General features: G+C 35.4%; 1 protein-coding gene across 1 annotated transcript in view; it reads right to left on the bottom strand.

Annotated features, from left to right (window-relative positions):
* LOC136041136 (cytoskeleton-associated protein 5-like) overlaps positions 1-23776 on the bottom strand; it is a gene marked incomplete in the record, with an annotated part of 192220 nt that overhangs the window by 106497 nt on the left and 61947 nt on the right. The window contains 2 exon segments of the mRNA XM_065725677.1: positions 395-609; positions 19096-19225. Of these exon segments, the coding sequence (XP_065581749.1) occupies positions 395-609; positions 19096-19225 (345 nt within the window).

The following is a 23776-nucleotide window of genomic DNA, read 5'->3' as shown; positions in this document are numbered from 1 at the left end:
CACTCACAAAATTAGGTTAGTGATGCATAATAACGCATCAGCTATTACAAAGAAGGGTCGGTGGGTCATTGCACAGGCGGGGAAGGGAAGCAGACGCCTAGAACCGATCACTTCAATGCCCAAATTGCCTGACAATTGTCATGGCTTTCAAATAAATATAGAAAGGGATATGCGATAGGAATTAGGCTGCCATTCCCCTTCATTTGGAGTAAGCCTTATCAAAGGTGCTGCAGGGTGATAATTCCCTTAAAATTATATACAGGGATGCGTAAGTACGCAAAAGCTATTATGAAGGAGGGTTCTATAATCTATAATGAAGATATAGATATAGATAGATAATCTATATCTATATTATATACTCTATAATGAAGATTTTGAGTCTGGGAATACACACCTTTTTGATTGCTCGAACAATATCCCCATAGTCTCCAGGCTCTAATTTAGGGTGAGACACCAATTTTTCGAGGTCCTCCATTGCTTCTTTCCTCTCTTGCCATTTCTTGGCTTCGCATTTGTCGTAAAAATCTTTAGGTAGTTTCGATAATACTTCAACTGGTTCAAGGAGATCTAAAGGATCTATCTCCGGAGCACCTTGTTCCTCCTCTTCCTCTGTATTAATAAATACATTCAGTTAATCTTATAATAACAAGTCCTACACAAAAAACATATTCAATAAAAAAAAAAAATAAGAAGACGACTAATGACTTATTAAAATCTATGTTTTTTGCGAAGACTCGAGTTCGCGCTGATAATTCATTCATAGTTGCATACTAGGGATGGGGTAAGTGGCTTCACAGCTCTAAAAGTTGTCTAAGGACAATCCATCTTTCCTCCAAAATATTTTTTAGAGTAACATTACTATTTGCGCTAATTAGAGCCACTATTACTTAACCCCAAATTTAAGATTTGGAAAGCTAGGAAAAATACGAATAAGAGATTGTGGTCTTCACTTCTTAACGATGAGTCAAAGTGGAAAAGCTTTGAAGATGAAAAATGCCTCGTTTTAAAAGCAAACTAATAATCCTAATACGCAAAGGGGCACTACAGTACATTTAACTTCACAGGGAAGTAAAAACTAGAGTGTGACCTTTTACCCGGGAAATAAGACAATTAAAACTTACAAGGAAAAAATCTAAAGAGAAGACAGTGAATGGGAGATAAGTGTCAGGATTTCACTGATATGTTTTCATTAAAAGGCAATTTTTTTATGCAGAAAAATTTCTTTGACAAACAACTCATTTTTACATGTTGTTGAGCCATATATGGTGCACAGAAATACTCTTATACGACCATCAAAATGGAGAGAATATACCAAAAACAAAGACTTGACTCGGAATAATACATTAGCTATCCTTGGTCAATCATTAAAAAGACATTATCATCTCTGCTTTCCACTCAGCATTATATTTCAACCTTGCATCGGTGTTATACAAATTTACCGGTTGATTTGTCCCCTTGCGAGATTGAATGCAACTTAAACAATATGCGACATCAGTAGTACTGACAGGGAAATTTCCAAGGTTCCTCCGGGACTTTAGGGAACCAAAGATAGAATATCAAGCACAAATTTGAAATACTGTGCAGTCATGTTAGGTCCATCAAGAGCACACACAAAGCATACATGTTATCACATCCCCTCTCTTCGTGCATCTACTATTGTCATATGAGACTTATTGTGTTTTATTTAAATCGCGTATACTTAGGACCCCGTAAATGAAGTTTAACTAATTAGATGGAACCAAGGAATAATATTCTGATTTGAATGAGTAATTTTATTTGAGTCTCACACCTAGCAAGTTTATTACTGCCCAAAATTATTCCTTGTTGAAATAAAATCTCATTCCCACTGAACCCCTTAAGTTCAATCTTTTGGAACTTTTTACCCCATCTAGCCTATATGGGAGGAAGACGTCCCTGATTTTTTTTTCTATCAGAATATTTACACAAGGGATTGTTGAATCTTAGCTGACTTTGGTCGCAAGTATGAGCTGAAGTTCTATTTACGCTTTCAAGCCGTTAATTAATGCTAATTCATTTTATAACTATAAGTTTTATCAAGCGCTAACTTCTTCTTTGTAGTCAGGATAGACAAAATCGAGTCTCGAAACTCAAAAATAAAGACATTTTTATTCCATTTTTAATTAATACGTTTATGGTTATAATGCCGATGTTTAAGCTTAACTTAAATGTTACAAGATTTTACACAGGAACTCAAGAAGCTTACCCATAAAATACCACTGACTTTTTTAAGAACAACACTCGCCGATCGAAAAGTATTTTCAGTTACTTGAAACATTGTCTATTATTTCGCTTTTAAAATAAATTTTTATTATATTGATTTTCTTTTATTCATTCTTTTTTATTTTACTTCACTATTTATTTTAAAAGGGAGTGAAAATTTATTTTACACTTCTCTACCTAGTCCTAGAAATGTTACAGTTAGCCTTATTCGGTTAAAACCCCCAAAGCATCTTAATTGCTATTATCCCTTCTTTACCTTAACATTAAATGTAATTCCATAATTTTTTTTCAGGATGAAATCGTGTAGAGTATGGCAGCCAATGAGCACATATTCAAATTTAGATTAAGAAAAAAACAGACTTCTTCGCCTGTATTTAGATTGAATCCTACAATCCACCATTTATCTCACTTGACTTGCGAAACTGTACGAAAAATCTTACAAAAACAGGGATATAGACAGAAAGCAGACTGCAAAAAAAATAAGTTTTTCAATCACTAAATTAGGCCCTTTTTCATTAATCTTAAAAATGTTTCTTCTCCTGTTGGCAAAGAGAAAATTAAGTAAGACGAAAAGGATGATAACCCCAGTATGTAATATATACAAACAATACATAGTACATATTGAAAATATGCATAATATATATAAAAATATATATACAATATATAGTGCACACACAAAAAAATATATACAGTAGTCTATATAATATACAAACGAATAGATTTTTTTCATTATCTCTTAGGATACTGATATGTTGGATTAGCTACACAGTGAAACAAAGTACCTAATTATAGATATTAGAACATTGCGTTTATCCTCATATTACATAAAGCGACTATAAAATAGCATCTCCTGGTAGAATCCATGATCGATCGGTCAATTCCTATAGAGACGCAGACAAAGTGCGTTTTCACGTCTTTGTCAAAAATTAAACTATATGAGGAGCAAATCCTTTTAGTACTGAAACGGGCTCTAATAAGCTCACTTTGACAAATAACTTGAAAAGGTTTCGTAATATCTTAATTTTACATTTGGAAAGTCAATCTGAAGTAGTTAGCTAGAAAGTATCTAACCCATAAGAGACGTGAATTAAAAGTTATGTTCAAAGATATAAATCACAAACGAAATCAAACAACTTAATCTAGAACGAGATTTTTGCATCAAGCCTGACATTAAGATACACTTGTATTTAATTTGTACAATTTAAGTAAAACTTACGTAAAAAAAAAAACAATTAAGGATGGATAACCAAGTACTTTAGGCTCATTTTTCAACAGGATTTAAATAAAAAAAATAATAATCCTTTGCTTCCAAAATCTTTCTCTACCTAGCCCTATCTATCTTTATGCGAGGTTTGTATAAGATCTACCGCAATTGTGTTCACTTACTTCACGAGCTTCGCCTAATTTCCCGGGCGAGTGAGGCGAAAGAGAAAAGACAAGGAGTAGCAAAGCAAGGTGTAGCATCATTGAAGAACAACTACTTCCTTTAATGTCAAGTTATGGCATAAACTACTCTTTAGGAGGTCGTCCCTTATTGCTTTACAATAAGATTTCTGTCCCCATATTTTTTTAAGGATGCCGGATACGATCAATCATTTTTACCAAAAGCTTCCGTCAATCGATTGATTCAAGCACGATTGACCGTCTAGAAACTTGTTTGATGCTAGAGTCATGCGTTGATGGTGATTGATAGAATATTTGAATCATTCAAACGGTTGACGCTGGTGATTGATTGTCTAGACTGGTTTTGCTCAAGGATTGCGTCAGTCACGCGCCAACAACAGTGGGAGACACGTCGAAAGAAAATTAAAACGTGGAACGCGAGTTTATTAGAACCGGAACGAGAAAAGTGTTGCATTTGACAGGATATTGCGGACAGTAAAGACATTGAAACCAGATTATACAGTTTCCGAAATAAATAAGAAAATTAATGTTTTAAGAAAAAATTTCAACCTCGAGTACAAGGCGATCGTGCAGAAAAAGAACTTGAAAACCAAATACGTTTCCTATTTTATTTTTGATTTCGCTTGAGCGCAACCAAAGTCCATGTAAGACAAGCCAAATCAGTGCATTTCAGAGACGGTAGATATTTCACTAGCCGACTCTGAACTGAAACTAAAAATTAGGCCGTGAGTTAAAATTAAACTTGAAATTAGCTTTGGTCAAGATTGAAGGATGGACTGAAGGTTGATTGAAGCACATATCAATAGATTAACGGAAGCTTTTGATCAAAACGATTGACCGTCTCGGGTCTCCTTTAGGATTGAAAAGACAAAAACCACGTAGGCTCACACCTTGCTCTGATTAACTGGCGGATAAACCACCGAGGCAAAAGACCAGCAAAAACAGCTTTGTCCGGTGTGATACATCGATCTGGAACTGGCTCACTTACTACTACTTAATTAATAATATTACAGTTAATTAATGGAACCATTACAACTGGCTCACTTAGTACTACCCAAGTAATACCTTTATAATGATTTACAATTAATTCCTCCAAGCAAAAGTTCAACACTTTTCCTGTTACTTCTACTACCGTAGTAGTACTGCTACGGAAGATGCTCTGGTGTCAATAAGCCTATTTGCCTTTAGGACCTGGTAACCAAATTGGATGTGCGTAGCTAGGTGAAACGCATAATAAATTAAATAATGCAAGTAGAGTTTTTTTTTTTACTCGAAATTGGTCCAAAGGGTAGCATCACAATTCTACCTCAAATTTTTCTTTTATCTTTTTTGAAGCATTCATCCCCTACGTAACTTTTTCAAATTGAACGAGTCTAATGGCTCATTCGTGAAAATGGTTTCAAATTATACAAAAAAAGGTTAAAATTAAACACAAGTTCGCTTTAAATTTTCTCTCCTTTTGGTTCTTATTTGCTTCTTGCATTTTCTTTTCCTATTCTTATATTTTCGTTTTTCATTTATATTTGACCTAATTCACAACATGCAGCTCTACTACATAAGCCATTTAAAACAATTTGATCATTTTTCCACAAAAAAAAATTAATATATTCTTTCTCATATATTCTTAGAAAAGCTTGAACTGTCTGAACCCTTCATTGAGGTCTGGACATTGGATAGAACCATCGACACATGATAAATTCCTCCACGAAGTATTCATTTAACAGAGGAACAAATACAGTCCTGCATCATTATTTTATTTGTTTATTTTAAACAAAAACAGAGTAAGCCATAGGCTTATTATGGCTTAAATTTGAAAAAATAATCAAATTTTGCAAAATAAAATTTGCGGTGGCTTTTGGCCTTTTTAACGGTCTCAGACAGAATAAAGACAAAATTATTTCGTTGCGCTTGGCTTATTGATCGCAGCGCATTGTCTTCTCTTTTCTTACCCGTTTATGCAAGAAGAAAACTAATCAAAGAGAGAAAACTTAAGGAAATAATCTGCATCGGCTTGAGAACAAATTCTGCATAAAAATTGGCTATCATTAGTCACGGATAAAATGAATTGAGTTTTAGTATTAATTAATACTGAAAATTGGCCACCTTAACATTTCTACCATGTGACATATTTAAAACAAAAACAAACAAACAATTCCGTTCTTGTAAGGAAAGTAGAAAAAAGTCCTTTTTCTAAAAAGTCCTTTCCAGCTCCTTTAAAATTGAATTAAACCGGCTTCGAGAAAAAAATAAAAAAATAACTAGATAAACTAAATTAACGAGAAACTATAATCGCTATAAATCAGTATTTCTCTTTTTTCACTCTCGCTCCGCCCTTTTCAATTTCAAACGCCTATTTACACACCTTGAATACACCAATTAGAATAAACTAAAATATTTCAAACAACAAAAATGAATCAATTCAGTTACCAAGAAATTAAATCTTTTCTGACTACATTTAAAGGACTTAATGTATCACGATAACTCATTTGGATACTGATAACTTGGATTTTTGGTTTATTAGAGGGGATCCATAACACCCCCTTGGCAATATGTCTCTTTGATATGGCTTTATATAAATTGGGTGATCTTGCTTTTGCTAAATTCGCAGGGTATCCTCTATGGCCTGTCAGAATTATAGACTCCATGAAGATTATATTAGGCAGCTGGAAATATTTGGTACATTATTATGATATTCTCAAAATCAGCAGACAATAACGGAGATTAACCTACTTAATTTCCAATCAAACAAGAATGAAGCTTCGAAGAAAGAAGAAAAGCTTTTTGATGAACTGAATCTAAAGAATGATTACCTTTAAAAATTTAAGAAGACAAAAAGATTGATCAGTCCATTTCCATGGTTACAAAAACTGCAGCCACTCAGAGCAAAAGTGCTGTTAGTGAGACTAGTGAAGTAATAGCACGATTAATGTTGACAGAAATAGAAATTGCTCGCACTAAGGATAACTTGAGAAAGGACATTGAAACAGAGGTGCAAACCCGCTTAGCTTCGATTAATAAAATGAATTTCTCGAGTGAAAACATCGTTTTGGAAGTCTATCAATCTATTATTGTGGGATATACCCCGAAATTTACTGAAACTGAAAAACAACTGAAATCTAAGAAAAGTCACATTGAATCTCTTGATGATATAATACTTCGGATTGAGCGGCGTATAGATGATATCGACCAAGATTCGAGACTAGATTAGCTCTTGTTCAAAGGCGTTAGATATCCTTTGAGGAAAGGTGGAACTCGCCAGAATAACGGATGCTGACATAAACAAAGGGCACCGATTTGCCTTTGGAATTTCAGTGCGGTCTGAAAAAATCGCCCCTGTACTAATTACATTTCGTGACAAAGATATCACGAAAAGCGTTTACACAGCTAAGAAGGAACTTGCAAAAAGTGGTATTTTGCTTCGGAAATTCTAACCGGCCAGCGGCGGGATATTCTTAACACAGCTCGTGAAAAATATTGCAACAAGTGTGTTTGGTCTGATCAAGGGCCTATTTTTGTCCGCATCCCAATGAGAACAGTCCATGTAGACTTTGGTCAATCGAGGACATGTTTTAGTATTTATTAACTTTTTTTATCTCTTTTTTCTTTTCCCCTTGTTTATCTTTTTTCTTATTTCCCCTTTCCTGTCTATGTTAATGTCATTAAATGTGAAGCGTTTCGTGCATGAATTATTTTATCATACGGTTGTGCATTATGAACTGAAAATCCTTTTCCATTGTTAATCCCATGTTCAAATTATGCAATTAAATGTCATCAAAGAGACCGGCGTTCACAGCTTCAGATGTTTGAAAGTAACCCTTTTCAAGCGGATAAGTTTTTGGCATCGAATACTGCCAATGATGTTGCGATATAAATGTTAAACCATGGTGATATAGTAAATATGCGGATTTTATGAGCGGAGATATAAATGTATTGGAGGATTTATCAATCTGTCTTTCACAGTGGAATTGCCATATTACGTCATCGTATTTAGAGATATCTTGTTTTCTAGAGTCTTGTGATGGTCAAGTTGACATTCACGGCGCGTGTGAGTCTTTTCTTGCCATGGATTTCTCTATTTTCTCTCCTCGTATTCTTTTCCAGGTTATTCATTGATTTCAAAACTAAAACTGTAATGCAGCGGGGTGGACTTGCTCTCATACCGAAGGATCAACTAAGGTACAGGGAGAGGGATGATTGACTTGTTGGATTGACGGTAAGACTGAAACTGTTAGAGGGGCAACTAGAAAACAAAAAGATTTTGCTTTGCCTGATGTACCGGCCTCCTGGTGGTGTTCCTGGGGAGTTCTTTGAGAGTTTTGAATGTTTTATGTCACGACTAAGAGTGAATAATTTAGATTGTATTTATGCGGGTGATTTTAATTTTAACCTATTACACCTAGATGAGGTGAATATTTTTTTTTTTTTTTTAATTTGACGGGTTTGTCTAATTATTTTCCAACAGATGGAATAACTGATCATCCAGAAACTTTAAGTGATAATTTTTTTTGTGCCTGGAAGTTTGATTTCTAAATGAGTTTGTGGTGTTGCGATTGTACCGGGATCTGACCATTTCCCAATAATTTGTTCGTTCAATTCTTTGAGTAAAGAGAACTCTTAAGAGTCGAGAAAAATGTAAATAAGGCAACTTAAGTCGGTAAATTTGAGAAGATTACAAGAAGCTATTAGTTGTATATCATGGGATGAACTTTTAGAAGAAAAGGAAGATGTTTCAGTCGCTTTCAATGAGTTTTTAAATGTAATTTTACCAGTTTATGATTATTGTTGCCCGATAAAATTGTGAAGAAAAGGAAAAAAGAGCCTAGAAAACCATAGATTAATGCTGCAATAATAGAAAATATTGAACAAAGAAACAAGCTTTAGCGTTTGTATCTGGAATCAAATACGCAAAAAGACTTGGAAAGATTCAAGCAAGCAAGGAACTTGATGTATTCTCTGAGGAGATCCGCTATCAGAAATTATTATTCTGAAAAGTTTAGTGAAAATGCTGGTGATGCGAAAGGTACCTGGCAAATTATAAATGACGCATGGATTGGTGAACGTAAAAATTATAAAACTGATGAAATTTTTGTGAATGGAAAGCGAGTAGTTGAACCGAAGCATATTGTTGATGAGTTTTGTGAATATTTTTCAAAGATTAGGACTTCAATTAGAAGTGATATTGCTCAGTCTAGTGATTTGAGTGTGAATGAAGGCTTCATTGACGAAATATGGTAGGAAAACGCAATGGTTATCGAGCCCCGTACTATGCTATAACTTGAGAATATTACGAAGGCAATTAAGTCGAATTCAGCCGTGATAGATTGCCTAAGAGTTAAAGCTTTTAAAGCTGCTGCATGCTATTTATTATCATTTATTTTATTCTTGATTAATCTTTTAATGGAGAAAGGCCAATATCCAGATGCTCAAAAGTAGGCGAGATTCATACCACAGGACAAGGGTTGAAATAAGCAAGAAATGGCTAATTGGAGACCAATATCAATCCTACTTTTATTTAAAAAAAAATGAGAAAACTATGTACGGACGACTATATAGACATCTTGAGTCCTTGGGATAACTACGCAATACTCAGTTTGGATTTAGAAAGGGCCACTCAACAAGTTATATGGTGCATCGTTTGGTTGATAATATCAACATAGCATTTGAAATTGGAAAAATTTTCGCTAACAATTTTTATTGATTTTAAAAAATCTTTCGATACGATTGATTTTGAATTATTGCTGCGTAGACTTAGTGATTTGGGTATCAGGGATAATTGTCTTTAGTGGTTTATATCCTATTTGCATGAAAGATCAATGCGGGTTGCGATTAATGATAATTCAAGTGCTACACACAATCAAATTGTGGAGTTCCATAAGGATCTTTTTTGGGACCACTTTGACTTCTAGTATATGTTGATACGATTTCTTATATGTTTTGTATGTATGTCTAGTATATGTTGATTTGCAGACGACACTGCAATAACAATTGCAGAGGCGAACTTTCTAGATCTCGTAGTTCGCGCAAATGATGTCTTGCAGTACCTGAATAAATTTACTAGTCTCAGTTTTTTAAGTGTTAATGTTAGTAAAACTAATTATATGATTTTTAGCCGTACCGGTGTTATGATAAATTCTTTGGACAGTATTTGCTTTGGTGGTACTATTATTAATTAAGTTTTGAAATGAGGTATTTGGAATTTTTATTGATTGTAATTTGAATTGAAGAAACACAGTGAAATTATATCGTCGAAGCCAGCATAAGGCCTAGTTTTACTTCTTCGTTTTCATTATTTTTTCCCGGTTACAGTTTTAAAGATTATTTATGGTACGATTATCCAACATTATATTGTATATAGGTGTGCTCTTTGGGCAAGCAATTTTTATGAGAGCAGTTCTCTTGTAAGAGTTTAGTCTTTTTATTTTCTTTCTTCCTCTTTCTTCTTTTTTTTTTCTTGTTTTCTTTCCTGTTCTTACTATTTTTCTCCAATTCTTTTTAGTTTATTGATTTATGTTGTTGATTATGTGAATTGATTAATTAATTGAGTCGCTACACACAGGTTATTTGACCTTCTAGAAGTTGACTATGTTTGTTTAATTTTATTTGTTGTTTTGTGAATCGATCAATAAAGAAATCTCTCCACAAAAAAAATATCTATAAATCATTCAATTAAGGGGGTGAAATAGAGGCGAAACAATTACGAACTTTAAAATATCAATTAATTTCACTTAGTTTCTATTTCAATGTATTCCGTCTCTTTTATTTTTAGCTTACGTTAGTGTTTTAAAAATAAAAATTTGGGTTGTATGAGAAAAACATTAAATATTAGAAAATTTTCAAAAATTAAATTTGTATTTTCTAATTAGGATTCGATCAGAATTGACAAAAACATAATACTTCGTATTGAAAAACAAATATAATACTTACTAAGTTGATAAATGACAAAACTTATATTTTCTTTAGTTACAAGGCATAGAGTTATCCACTACCCCTCCCCTCTCATTACACCTTCCAGTTGTTAAATTTCTATACCCACAATTTCAGCTTTCTTAATCTCTTTATTTTACTAATTTGTTGTTTTTTTTATTTTTTAATCACGAGACTAAATTTTGTACATATATCTTTATTTGGTTTATTTCCTTTTAATCCTGCGAGTTTTAATTGTTTTAATAATTTTTAACGTTTTTTACAACCTCTTTGAAATTTTGAAAATTACTTTTTTCTCTGACTATCCCTATGAACCTGTGTGTATTTTCTTATTATTATTTCTGTGTTTATTGGCTCAGAAGTCCAAATTCGGCCTATTGGAGCTGGTGGTAGAAATTTTTCAGACATAAATCTTGTATTACCGTAGTTTTTTCTTTTTATTTTTTTTTTGTATTTATTGACTCGAAAGTGCAAATCCGGCCCATCTGGGCAGGTGGTAGAAATTTTTCAGAAATATATCTTGTATTAGCTTAGTTTTTTTTCTGGGCAGGTGGTAGAAATTTTTCAGAAATATATCTTGTATTAGCTTAGTTTTTTTTCTTTTTATTTTCTGTATTTATTGACTCGAAAGTGCAAATTCGGCCCATCTGGGCTGGTGGTGACATTTTTCAGAAATAAATCTCATAGCCAGCTTGGCCATAGGTGCAGCAACAATAGCAACGGACCCCTCTTACATATCAAAGTTAGCATGAAGAAAGCAAAAGAGCAAAAACTACGAAAGAAGCATAAAATTAGGAGAAATGTTATATCAACTGTTCATGGGATGGAAGGGCAAGCAAACAATAATCCGTGCCAATAGTAGCTGAAACGTGATAAAACACAAGCTTAAAAACAGTTTAAACATCAAAAGAGTCTTTTTTTATGCCAATTCCCATTAGGAATTGTTCATTGTGTTTGAAGTTATCCATTACAAGCTACTAGCATAAGGAAATTTGCATAATTTCAGAAAGTCCCGCTACTATTATTTTTACACCTAGTATTTTAATTAGTATAATAAATTGAGCACGAGCGGGCTGCAAATTTCAAAAACAAGACTTGGATGCATTGAGGGTATTATTCTTACCAAACTGACAAATGAAATAGTCTCTATTCCTTTCAGTCACTAAGCAGAGGAATACACCAAAGTCCGGCTTAGCAGCGACAATACTAGCAGATCCTATGATATGCAAAAGTAAGTGTAAGTACCGCACAAGAGCAGAGGTTACAAAAACGCGGAATCAAAACCCCAAAGAGATAGAATCTTAATGAATGATAAGAGCATCACCTTCAAGTTCTTTGATGGTGACAGACTCAGTTTCAAAAAGCAGAGTTTTCAAGCCACTGTCTGTAAAATTTCGTATTTTCAGAGTCAACGCAGTAGCTTTAACTTTTTAAAAGGTTACATATCCCGTGTATCGCTTTTTCCTGCGACTTTTTATTGAACAGATGGCAGTGAAAGCTTGGGAAATGGTGCATTCAATGGCCAACTGAAATCTCTAGTCCCCTTTATAAGGTAAAAATTCATCGGAAGGCAGCCAGTCCCCTCTCAATTTTTTTGCCCCCATGTATTCCTATCTATGATATCAAATAAAAATTGAAAGATAGCCGATTCTCTCATAATAGTGAAAAAGTACAGGAATTGTACCTCCAGGGTAAATCTGACCCACAATGCACCAACGACATGGGCTCCAAAGTGTGCAGATAGCTTATTCTTCACTGATTCCTTGTATTATAAGTTGTGCGCAGGTTGCACCTTTCTAAATCCAGAGTCTCACAAGGACTTTCAATAAGTAGGCTATGAGTAGAGGTATAAACTGTACTCATGACCTTTGCAACCCTCCATCCCTCTCCTCCACCACCAATTCTTAACAAAAAGCTAGACAGGCCGCACTTTGTATTAACCGATATAATGCAATAATTTTCAGCACGCATGATCGAAGGGTAAACAGGAGGTCCGAGGTAACTTGTTGTAAAAAAAAGAGATTATTTCCTGCCTTGGAGCAAAAAAGGATTAAGTCCAAACTTACAAATTTCATAAAATAACTGAATCAGTACAAACAAGAGATAAGTCCTAACTCATTGCAAAAAAAGTCCACTCTCAGTGCACAATTAAACTAAATCCTGCCTCGATGCAAAAATGAGCTAGATTCTAATTTCATTGGAAAAACAATCCAATTCCGAACTATAAGTAATATTTGTATGTCAAATCCCTTGAAAGCTACAGCGTCGTTTGTGTTTCGATGAAAGCAAATATCTATAGAAAAAAAAACAAGCAACTTCTAAAATCAGATGTACTTATCTAGTACAAACATAAGCTAAGTCCTAACTCATTACAAAAAAGAAGTCCACTCTCAGTGCACAATTAAACAAAATCATGCCTCAATGCAAAAATGAGCTAGGTTCTGATTTCATTGCAAAAACAATCCAATTCCGAACTACGAGTAATATTTGCATGTTAAACCCCCTGAAAGCTACAGTGTCGTTTGTGATTCGATAAAAACAAAATATTTATAGAAAAAAGGAAGCAATTTCTAAAATTAAGTATACTTATAAATTTTGATTTAGTATTTCTATTCAAAACGAGACTACTTTTCGTCCACATTTATCTCTTCAATTCCATTTTATTCAAAGTTAGAGGAAATTGATGCCTAAATAAGATTTTTAAGACGTCAACTGGTAGTTTATTTAGCAGTATGTTTAGTTTTCAGCAAAGCACAAATGACAATGGAACCCTTGCTTAAAGGGGATAGAACCTGATTCTTATTGCGATAATTTCCGCCCTTTCTAAATTTAAGTTAGCCGTCTATTTTATTTCTGTTCGTTTAAAGTAATATTTATAGATTCATAGTAAACTTTCAGATCGTTATAAATTTGGCCTATTAAATTACTATTCCTGCTCGTTTAGTATTTAAACACAGTTCTTTTTTTACTTGCAAGGTTATATTAGACAGCGTTTTAAAATTAATTCCTGGGAGGGTAGGTGAAGTTTGCGTGTTACCTGTCTTTTTTTTGTCAAATCTTAATTCTATAGAAAACGTTACAACGGCATTTTTAAGGGCCAAAGTGTATCGAGAACAACCAGCTCCTTACGCCACCAAATTTTAGGAGAGATTTATGCCGATTTTACTTGTCTAAGTAAAGAACCATAGCATGATACTAATGTCAAAGCGAAAAGGACCAAAATACAAGCTACGGACTAACTAAATTCACAAACGATCTGAAGTCTTGACGCTATGCAACAATGAGATAAGTCTTGACTTGGTGCCAAACCAGCCAAGTCCAATACAGGTAGGTGGCACGCTACGAAACTACACAAAATCAAACGAGACAAGTCCAGCATAAGTGACACGATACAAAATTATGAGGCCCCATTAAGTGTGAAAGTGAACGAAATACAAGCAGCAGGCTGGTTCGGTGCCAAAACGAGCTAAGTATTGATTCAGTGCAAAAGTAAGTATGTATGCCTGCTGCCCTACGGCAAAAACCAGGGAATTTCTGTATCACTACAAAAATGAGCAAACCTAAGCTGCAGAATTTCCACGACCACACGGAAAATAAGTTTTGACTTGAGACTAAAACCAGCCAAGTTATGTCTCGGTGCAAATTAATCAAGCCCACAGTCGGTGAGAAAAGAAGCCAAGTCTCGACTCATGGGAAAAAAAATTAAGTCCAAGATGCGAAATTTCGGTGGCAGTGTTTGCACATGAGTTAAGTCCTGAATCAGTACACAAACGAGACGGTGAAAAAAAAATCAGTCAAAGCTACGGAATTTCCATAGCAGTGTGTTTGCACATGAGTAAGTCCTGACTCACTACAGAAACAATCTAAATCTAACCTGTGGACTGACTAAGGTACATAGAGAAATAAATATTCTCGTCTTGGCGCAAGGACGGACAAACTTCTGTTTCGTTGCTAAACCAAGTCTTGCAAAAGCAAGCAAAGTCCTGGCTAGGTGCAAAAACGAGCTAAGTCAAACCTGTAGACTACCGGTGACTCGGTGTAAAATTCATCTAAGTCGTGAAACAAGACTGAATTATCTATCTGAGAACCAGAGAACTGAATCCCGCATCTCTTTAAACTTCTTGGAAAAGATTCTAGAAAAGCCAATGTCGAATGCCAAATTCGAATTTTGGAGTTTTTTCCTGAATTTTTTGGTTTCATGCCTGTTGTATTTTAATCGAATAGTAATATCAAAAGTACACAAGATGTCATGAACTGTCTTGTAAGCGATCGTTCACTCAGAAATAATTCCCAAAGTTGTCATGAAGCGCCAAATTTAATGGAAATCTTAGAAGTAACTTAATTCTGGACATGGTAGAATCTTTTTCCAACGCAGATAGGCATATATTGATCTTTTAAGAACTGTAGCAGACATTGGTTTTCCAAAAGCGAATTTCCTCTACGACTCTTTCTATTGTGAAGGTTAGATTTTGTGATTTCCTGCTTTCCATACATTTTTCCATGTAAAATGTCCTAGCTTTGAAGCTAGGAAATTTTTGGGAAATAATACTGTAAATCCTGATTTCAAAACACATAAGTTCCGATTAAACAAAAAGAAAAGAAAAAAAGATTTTGATGTTAATTATATAACAGACGAAAAGTTTTGGAATCATAATTGGTCACCTATTAAGCTGGGTCCCAGATAATGTGGGGAAACTCAGGAGCCTTGATCAATGCTATCGTACAGTGTAGAGGTAAGGATCAGTTGGACCCAAACTCAAACACATATGATCCCTTTGAGAAGAGTAAAAAGGCTTGCCAGCCTAGTGGTCATGTCAGCGTACTACGGCATTGCCACGGCATCCATGGAACTCTGTGTGTAAGATTTCAACCTGTAGAGAATTTTTCAAGGAAGAAGCAATCAAACAAGTACTGTTGAAAATTGCTGACCAATGATATCACAGACAGTAGTTCCAGAGTGGGAAGCAAAAAGCCACGTGGACGCATGCAACTCATTACTGCAGACACAAACATTTGTACCATATCTGAAAACCAAGCATGTCTTGAGGGCTCTGAGAATGTTACGAGCAGACAAAAAAGTGAATTGGAGTGTTATAAAGCTACAAACAGAATAGCACTAAAGGGTAACCGTATTGCACTGCTGTAGACCCGGGACGTTCTAAGATCACAGGTAACGAATTTGCAGATGAAGCAGCTAAAACTTACACGTCAATGACCTTGTTATCGACCGGAACCTTTCATTCTCATATGTTAGATCCGCTGGAAAGCTATTTAAACAAGATTAACCGTTAAGAGGATGGAAAAGATGGCACTGAATGCTGATATTTAAAAAAACAAAGGAATTAATTCCAAAGTTTGATCCTCCAAACATCTTCTTCGACTTAAAAGGTCGGAAATACTATTTTTAATTGAAGTCACTATAGGAGCTAGGAATTTTTAGAATCATTTCAATAGAATTGAGAGATTCTATTATCCGATTTTCCAAAAATGTCAGATAGCCGATGAGACAAGAAGGCATCTGATAGAAGAATGTTCAGCAGGGTTCAGATATCGTCTGGAGACATTTCAAAGGTTGATGTTAAGCTGGGAGATGTTGTGGAGGGTAAAGTAAGACATCTGGCATATAAGGATGGGGAAATTTTGCCCCTAGTCCCCGAACTATTGATTTATGATTTTATGGGAGAGCGGTAGGATACTGAAGCAGCGGGGTTTTTTGGCCTGTGATACAACTTAGTCGGTGGCTATGCCCATACTACTAAATAAATAATTTGGTTTAAGTAAAATGTCATAGCTTCGAGGTTTAAACAATTTTAAAAATCAAATTCCTTCTTATGCTGTTAAACTTCAAATTATCTTTCGACAGCCTAAGTAAAATTTTGTAACTCTCATAAATTTTGGGAAGTAATACCAGAAATCCAATTTCAAAACATAAGTTTTGATTTTTTCATAAATTTTAATTTTGAGGTTAATTATATTTCAGATGGCTAATGCTATTTAAAGAAAGAAAGAAGACATGATAAAGGTAAGGTAAAGAATACAGCATTGGACTTAACAGTCCCACCTGGTGGTGCTGATCTCCGTTTCAAGGCCAAAAAGACATAACCTCTTCAAATCCAAAAATCAATCGTAAACTAAGAAATAAAAGCTCACACAGTGAAGCATTTTAAGGATGTTCATTAACCATACTAAATAGTACACAGTCATAACATAGGAAAAACAAATACAATGCAGATACGGGGTTGGGCGATTACTTCGTATACACGGAACTTAAATTCAGAGCTTCTCTAATTAAATGATGACCTTAAATAATAACTCAAAATAATGAAAAAGTATCTGCGAACGTGAAGGAATATGCACATTCATTGCCCATGAGATGCAGTTACATATGTTGCTCCATAACTGTGAACTATAGGTCACAGTTACTGCATCACTCCACGGGACCTTAGAACCGGTAATCTGGTTTACAACTCTTCTTTACTATTTTTTAATAGCGTCAATTGATTCAATTTTTGAATGCCTTGGATGAGCCAGCATATTGTTTCTTTTATGGAAAGTTTCCAAGAAAAGGTGGATATCCACCACCGAGTTCTTTGTGAGTGGTCATGGTCACAATAGATTTCCACCTTAAGAAATTTAGGTTTTTCACCATCCGATGTTGTTTGAATCCCTAACTACTGTAAAAGAACGAGCCAAAAAATTCATTAAAGAAACAAAACAAATAACATGTTATTACAAGGATTAGGTTTCTGCGCAATTCAGTGCTTGTGGTACATATAATTTTCCCCTGAATTTGACATCACATGCAATTTGTTCCTCTTTTAAATTCTGGAAGACTTGACACGTTCCCTTTCTGCAGTTAGTGATCCATTTAGTATCTCTAGCTTCAGCCACTTCCACGAAATCAATAATCCGTTTAGATGCTGCACATTACCCCGTCACTTTAATTAAACATATCTACCACGATGACAGTAATCTTATGCCCCTTTTTATCTCTCCATCACCGAAGAACTGTCTGTTAATAATAATACCACTGCCTTCATAAACCTCAAAGATAAAACAGGACTAATAGAAAGTAATTAAGTTTAGAGGAATTATCTGGAACAAAAGTTACTTTTATCTTTGGGTGGAACAGACACGTCTTCGTTTCTTCTCCTTCTCGAACTGAACTTCATAGGCTATAACACTTAATTGGAAGCTAATCCATAGGGGAAACATGTACATTTTTGTTTGTAATTATATGGTCAAAAGTTAGACAGTCATATTCTTATTCGTCATTGACAGGAGAAGAAAGACCTAATATGATTAAAAAGCATTTAGCTGCCCAAATACAATCTTTAAGCTTAGAACGGGAGTGGTTAAAGTACGGTTCATGGCTACCGTTCCACTCTAAGACCTTTACTATTTAGTTCGAGCAAAAAAAAAGACTTAGCACACTTTCCTTCACAGTTGATAGAAAGGATAAAATAAAGATTTGAGAACGTTTTTCACGTCTCTTTTTTTACAATGTTGCAACACAAATAAAACGGCAAAATTGCCCCAGAACTGGCTATAATTCAGGAAAACTGTTTACCCAAAAGACTATCTCCCCTCACAACTAATACCTCCCAGATAAGAATTAGCACAAGCAAAATCACGAAGTTTTATTTTCTTCACCCCAAATATGACATGTGTAATGCTGAAAATTTGTCAAAAAAGTGGGCAAAGTATACGTCTTACTTGGAAATGCCTACGGGTGCCACATCAAAGTACTTCAAAAACAAATGGGAAAGAATTTTGCAATCACCGGAACTTGCCGCCCTTACGACTCAATTTTGCAGCGCTTAAGCGAAGCTACATGAAACTAGTGCAGCAATTGATACATACTCCATCTAGTGCAGCAACTGATGCAATAACTGATACATATGTAGACTAGTATACTTTAAAACCAGTACAGCAACTGATACACACTAATGTAGACTAGTATATTTTAAAACTAATGTAGCAACTGATACATACTCTATCTCCCATGAATGTGTGGTGGGAAAACTATGAACTAAAAGCTCATTTATTTTTCTTTCATCACACGCTGCACTGTAATCAGCATAGGTCCAAGGTACACAACTCTCCTCTACTACATGCCAAACCAATTGGTTATTACAGTCAGGCCTTCAACATTAGCCCACCCTTTTCAAAAATATGCGGCAATCCCGGTTAAGTAGGACCATACACAAGACATGGCCATAAACAAGCCTGTATGTTAGACCAATCTCAACTGGAATAAAGTAGCCCGATAATGGCAGATTCTCACATCAATAAAATTGAAACTACAGTATACGTTTTATTTTACCACCTGGGCTTTCCTTTTTTGCGTACCCCTCACGACTGCCACTGGCTGCATATCCGAATTGTTCTTTTTCTTGAATTTCTGTCATCAAATTAATATCTTTAGTTTCTCCGTGACTTTAACTAGTTTAAAGTCCATTACTTTTTGCCTTTACGAGTATGCAAGGATACACTTTTTATAATTAGAACTTAGGGCCTACATACCGTCTCCATCTTCAATTCCAGCTGCTTTAGCTTCAAATTTGGCTTTCAGATCCTGTTGTGACCTCAGAAATCGAACTTGAACAGGCTTCTCGTGCCCGATTTTGTCGAATTCGGCTTCAAGTTCAGATACCTATAAGCAATAAAGATATTATATTTGCACTGCTAACTCAGACACAACTAAGGTTGTATTTCTGAGAACTTCTATGATCCCTCCCCCCCCAAAAAAAAAAAACACATACCTGGGATATAAACAACTCGATGTAACAATACCTCACACCCTACACCAATATAATTAAAACACATACTCTTACATAGGGATATAAAAAACGTAGATAACTTCGAAGACCACACTGCCTTTCCATGACGAAACAACTCGATGTAACATTACCTCAGACTTTTTATCAATGTAGTTTAATAAAGCACAGGTTGAAAATTCAAAGAACAAGTACTAATTATTGCTTTCTTGAAGAAATTTGTCATATTTTTTTTTTTTAGTTTAAAAGAAAAAACATATTTATATCGGTGATAAATCCGGAAGGGTGGACATATTTGGACTTGAAGCATAGTTTTATATTATTTCTTTGGAAATAAAAATCCGTCGTGCTTAATGAAGAATGTTTAGAAACGTGGTGATTCAGATAATTTAGCCCTGAAGTTCTGGGGATAGAACACAACCATTAAGATTGGGATGTATAGTCTTTCTATTGGCGGACAAGATATAAAGTTGCGTCTTAGGTTCAAACTTAAAACTAACCGAGAAAAATATTTATGACTAATCACTAATCAGGCTCGGGGTCAAATTTAAGAGGGCACATATCCATTATGTACGGCACATTTTGCCCAGTCTAGGAAATAGCATAAAATGTACAACGGCATAAGATTCATGGCTATTTCAGTGATAGCTATCTTCTAAGAAAACTTTATAAGAAGTGCAAAATTGTACAGTCACAGTAGCTACAAGGACGCAAACCTAATGAAAAAAAAATTAGCCACCAGCAACCTTTCATGGCTATGCTATGCACGAACAATATGCCAAAGGTTTTATAGAAATATATTAATATTAATAGTTTTATTTTGCCCGCTCAAACAAAAAAAGAGAAAAATGGAGCAATACAAAAAAAAGGAAAGGAAAAACAAGAACACTCAGCATCAAAGAACAAAATTAAGATGTAACTTCTTCATTCGCACTCGTAGATCAGATTTTGAGGCAAAACTCGAACAATGTTTACAACGGCTTTTTTTCTGCACTTGTTTCAGTAGACGGAACAACGACAATTGGGTCCATCATATTTTGGGATCTTAGAACAAATTTGTTTCTCTTGTAGAGCGGGTATCGAGGCAAAAACTTGAGGTATTTCCAGTATATAGACCGGAATTTTAGTCTGTCAGTTTGCGTAGACCAGTCCCATAGCGGAGACGATAAAGCAGGTGAGGGAGAGCAAGTGCTGCATAAAGCTTTGCAAGAATTTTCCTGTTGAAGCTAAATTTCAGAGAGACAAGCTTCCCGTAAATTGAACGAAAACTCTCGGTAATTTTCTCGATTACCAGTAAACGAGAACTTTTGACATCATCACCGTAGGTTATTCCCAGGTACTTCGTGGTATTTCCAGGGAAAATTTTCATTTGTTTAACTTTAAAAGCCTATATACAAACGCACAACTCAGACTCCGGCGGAACCCGAACTGATGATAATCCAATCTACACTTCCCCAAAATTTCTGGAAGCAGAAGTAGCTAGAGGACTTTACTGAGAACTTGAAATGGTAATTGGTCTATATCTTTTGCACTGATTTTGATCTTTCCCCTTTTGGGGGATATTAGACAAAACACCAGCAAAAAATGAGCTGGGAACCATACCGCGATCAACACACATCTGGAACAGAAGAGTGACATGCACAAACAAAAGGTCAATGTTCGTGCCTTAGGTTATCCGGACAAATACCATCGAGACCAGGTGCCTTTCCGCGTTTTAATTTACAAACTGTTTTAGCTAGAGCCGATTTAGATATCACAAAGGTATTTCGCACTTTTTATAAGATTCTCATTTTTTCGTTTAAGCATTTACCACAATCCCGTCCAAGCTTGGGGTCTTTGTAATCAGGGAAGTGTAAATTGGAATATCGTCAGTTCGGATTCCCCCGAAACCTTGCGCGTTTGTACATATGCCTTAACCACTCCTCCTACGCAATGTCAGATGAGCACGTTATCCCACTGGTCTGGGATCTCTTGAAGAACTCCCACACCACTTTCGGGTTTTTTGACGCTTGCTCTAAAACCTTATCAGCTTCTTCACTTTTCATTTTTTTTCATTAGATTTAGGTAGTCCTTCTTTGTGCTCCGAAACAGCTAGAAGATCACTCCAGATCTGGGCTTCAGATTCCTTCCAGATACTGTACTACAACTTAACACGTTTTTTTTGCCTATTTGACTAGGGGACACTTGTCCCAACATGGTTTTTGAGAACCAGAACACACCTTACGAAAGGGGGTCAGCTAACTTTTCCGCGGTTTTTATGGCGTGGCAAATTTACTCACAATAGATGCTTAAAGTGACCAAGTCTTGGACACTGTGCACTAGTAGCTGGTAGGGCCCTTTAACTTTGCTCAGGGTTTCGTCACAGGTGTGTTGATACAGCGCTGTGTCAATTTTTTCCCACTCAGTTTTGATAAAGCGTTTTTCAGTTGCGCAGGTGGCAGCAGATCCAAAAGGGACACTGAAAGATAGACCTAAATGGTCGCTACAGGCATGGTCGGAGTCAGCGTTTATATTCTTCATGAGTGGGAAGTTTTTATCACATGGTCAGTATTACTCGTAGAGCCACTATTGTGCATACAAGTAAACTGCTGATATTAGTCACAAAAGTATATCCCATCTGGGGTATATATATATATATATATATATATATATATATATATATATATATATATATATATATATATATATATATATATATATATATATATATATATATATATATATATATATATATATATATATATGTGTGTGTGTGTGTTTTTAACTACGTAAAACATGCAAATATACAACATTCTTCGCTGTCCCATTGTCTGTACATATAAATAGATTGTCAGGTTTACTGACTCTTGAACATGCAACATATAATTGTCCATGGGAAAAACAATCCGTATTCAGATCTATACATCATTATTCTAATGATGTGTCCCTGTGTCCCGGTCGTCATTTATATTCCCTGTGTCCCGGTCGTGATTGTGTCCCGGTGTCCCAGTTTGTAATTTCTCTTTGAGTGTCCCGGTCGTCATTTATATTCCCTGTGGCCCGGTGTCCCGGTCGTCATTTGTGTCCCGGTGTCCCGGTCTGTAATTTCTATTCGAACAATCCCTGTGTCCCAGTCGTCATTTATATATCCCGCCTGAGCCCCCGGCGTCCCCATTGTAGTTGTGTCCCTGTGTCCCGGTCGTCATTTATATTCCCTGTGTCCCGGTCGTGATTTGTGTCCGGGTGTCCCAGTCTGTAAGTTCTCTTTGAGGTTCCCGGTCGTCATTTATATTCCCTGTGTCCCGGTCGTCATTTGTGTCCCGGTGTCCCGCTATGTAATTTCATCAGTTGACAAACATGACGTCAGTCGACAAACAACTTCATGACGCATACAGCTCAATCCTTATAATGACGTCAGTCGACAAACATGACGTCAGTCGACACACAAACATTACTTCACTCGACACAAACATACACAGACAACTTATTTTTATATATATAGATAATATCTATTAAAAGGTCAAAAAAATGAAAATTTGTAGTTGCAGTAACTATAAATGATGATTCTTTGGAACCAACACCTGAACTATTAAAACGTAATAAGATGTGAAATTCGACAATCTGGACAATCAGTTGCGAGAGCACCAATATTAACAGCTGAAGCAAATGCCATTGCAAAATTGTCTGAAGTAATCCAAATCCAAAAACGTGTAAAAAATGAAAATGAAGAGGAAAGACACGGGCGGTTAGAAGATCTGCGAAAACGACAAATAGAGCATGTTAAAAATGAAAATGAAGAGCAAAGAGATTCTTGGTTAGAAGATATACGACACCGAGCAAGTGAGCGAGTGAAAAATGAAAATAAAGACCCGAGATGTCAATAAAAGCGGCGAGAAGTCAAAAATGAAAATGAGGAGCAAAGACACACGCGGTCAGAAGACAGGCGGCACCGAGCAGGTGAGCAAGTCAAAAATGAAAATGAAGAGCAAATACACACGGTTAGAAGACATGTGACACCGAACATGTGAGCGAGTCAATAAAAATTAACCTGGACAGAAAGAATCATAATGTGTCAAAATTGAAAATGATAGCAATGACGGTTGGGTTTGGGACTTTGACACGGATAAGGTATTCAATGCCTACCATACCTTTGTTAAAAAACAAAAGTTCAGCGATATGTATTTCATAATGACGAAAGATAAGCCGAGGTAAAACGAACCAAACAAATTGAAAATGATAGCGATGATGATTGGGTTTTGGATTTTGACGTGGATAAGGTCATCAATGCCTATCATACCTTTAAAAATCAAACATATGGACTAGATAAATCGTTGGAAGAATAAGATGTTTTTATCCCACCATCTGAACAATTAAAAGAAACAAAGGCTCGGCGATATGTCTTTCATATTGACAAAAGACAAGCCGAGGCAAAAGTAAAAGCTCTAATA

This window comes from Artemia franciscana, chromosome 2 (assembly GCF_032884065.1).
Source record: "Artemia franciscana chromosome 2, ASM3288406v1, whole genome shotgun sequence".
In the NCBI taxonomy this organism is placed as follows: Eukaryota; Metazoa; Arthropoda; class Branchiopoda; order Anostraca; family Artemiidae; genus Artemia; species Artemia franciscana.
Note: the sequence above shows the minus strand (reverse complement) of the source record. Positions and strands in the feature narration are given on the sequence as shown.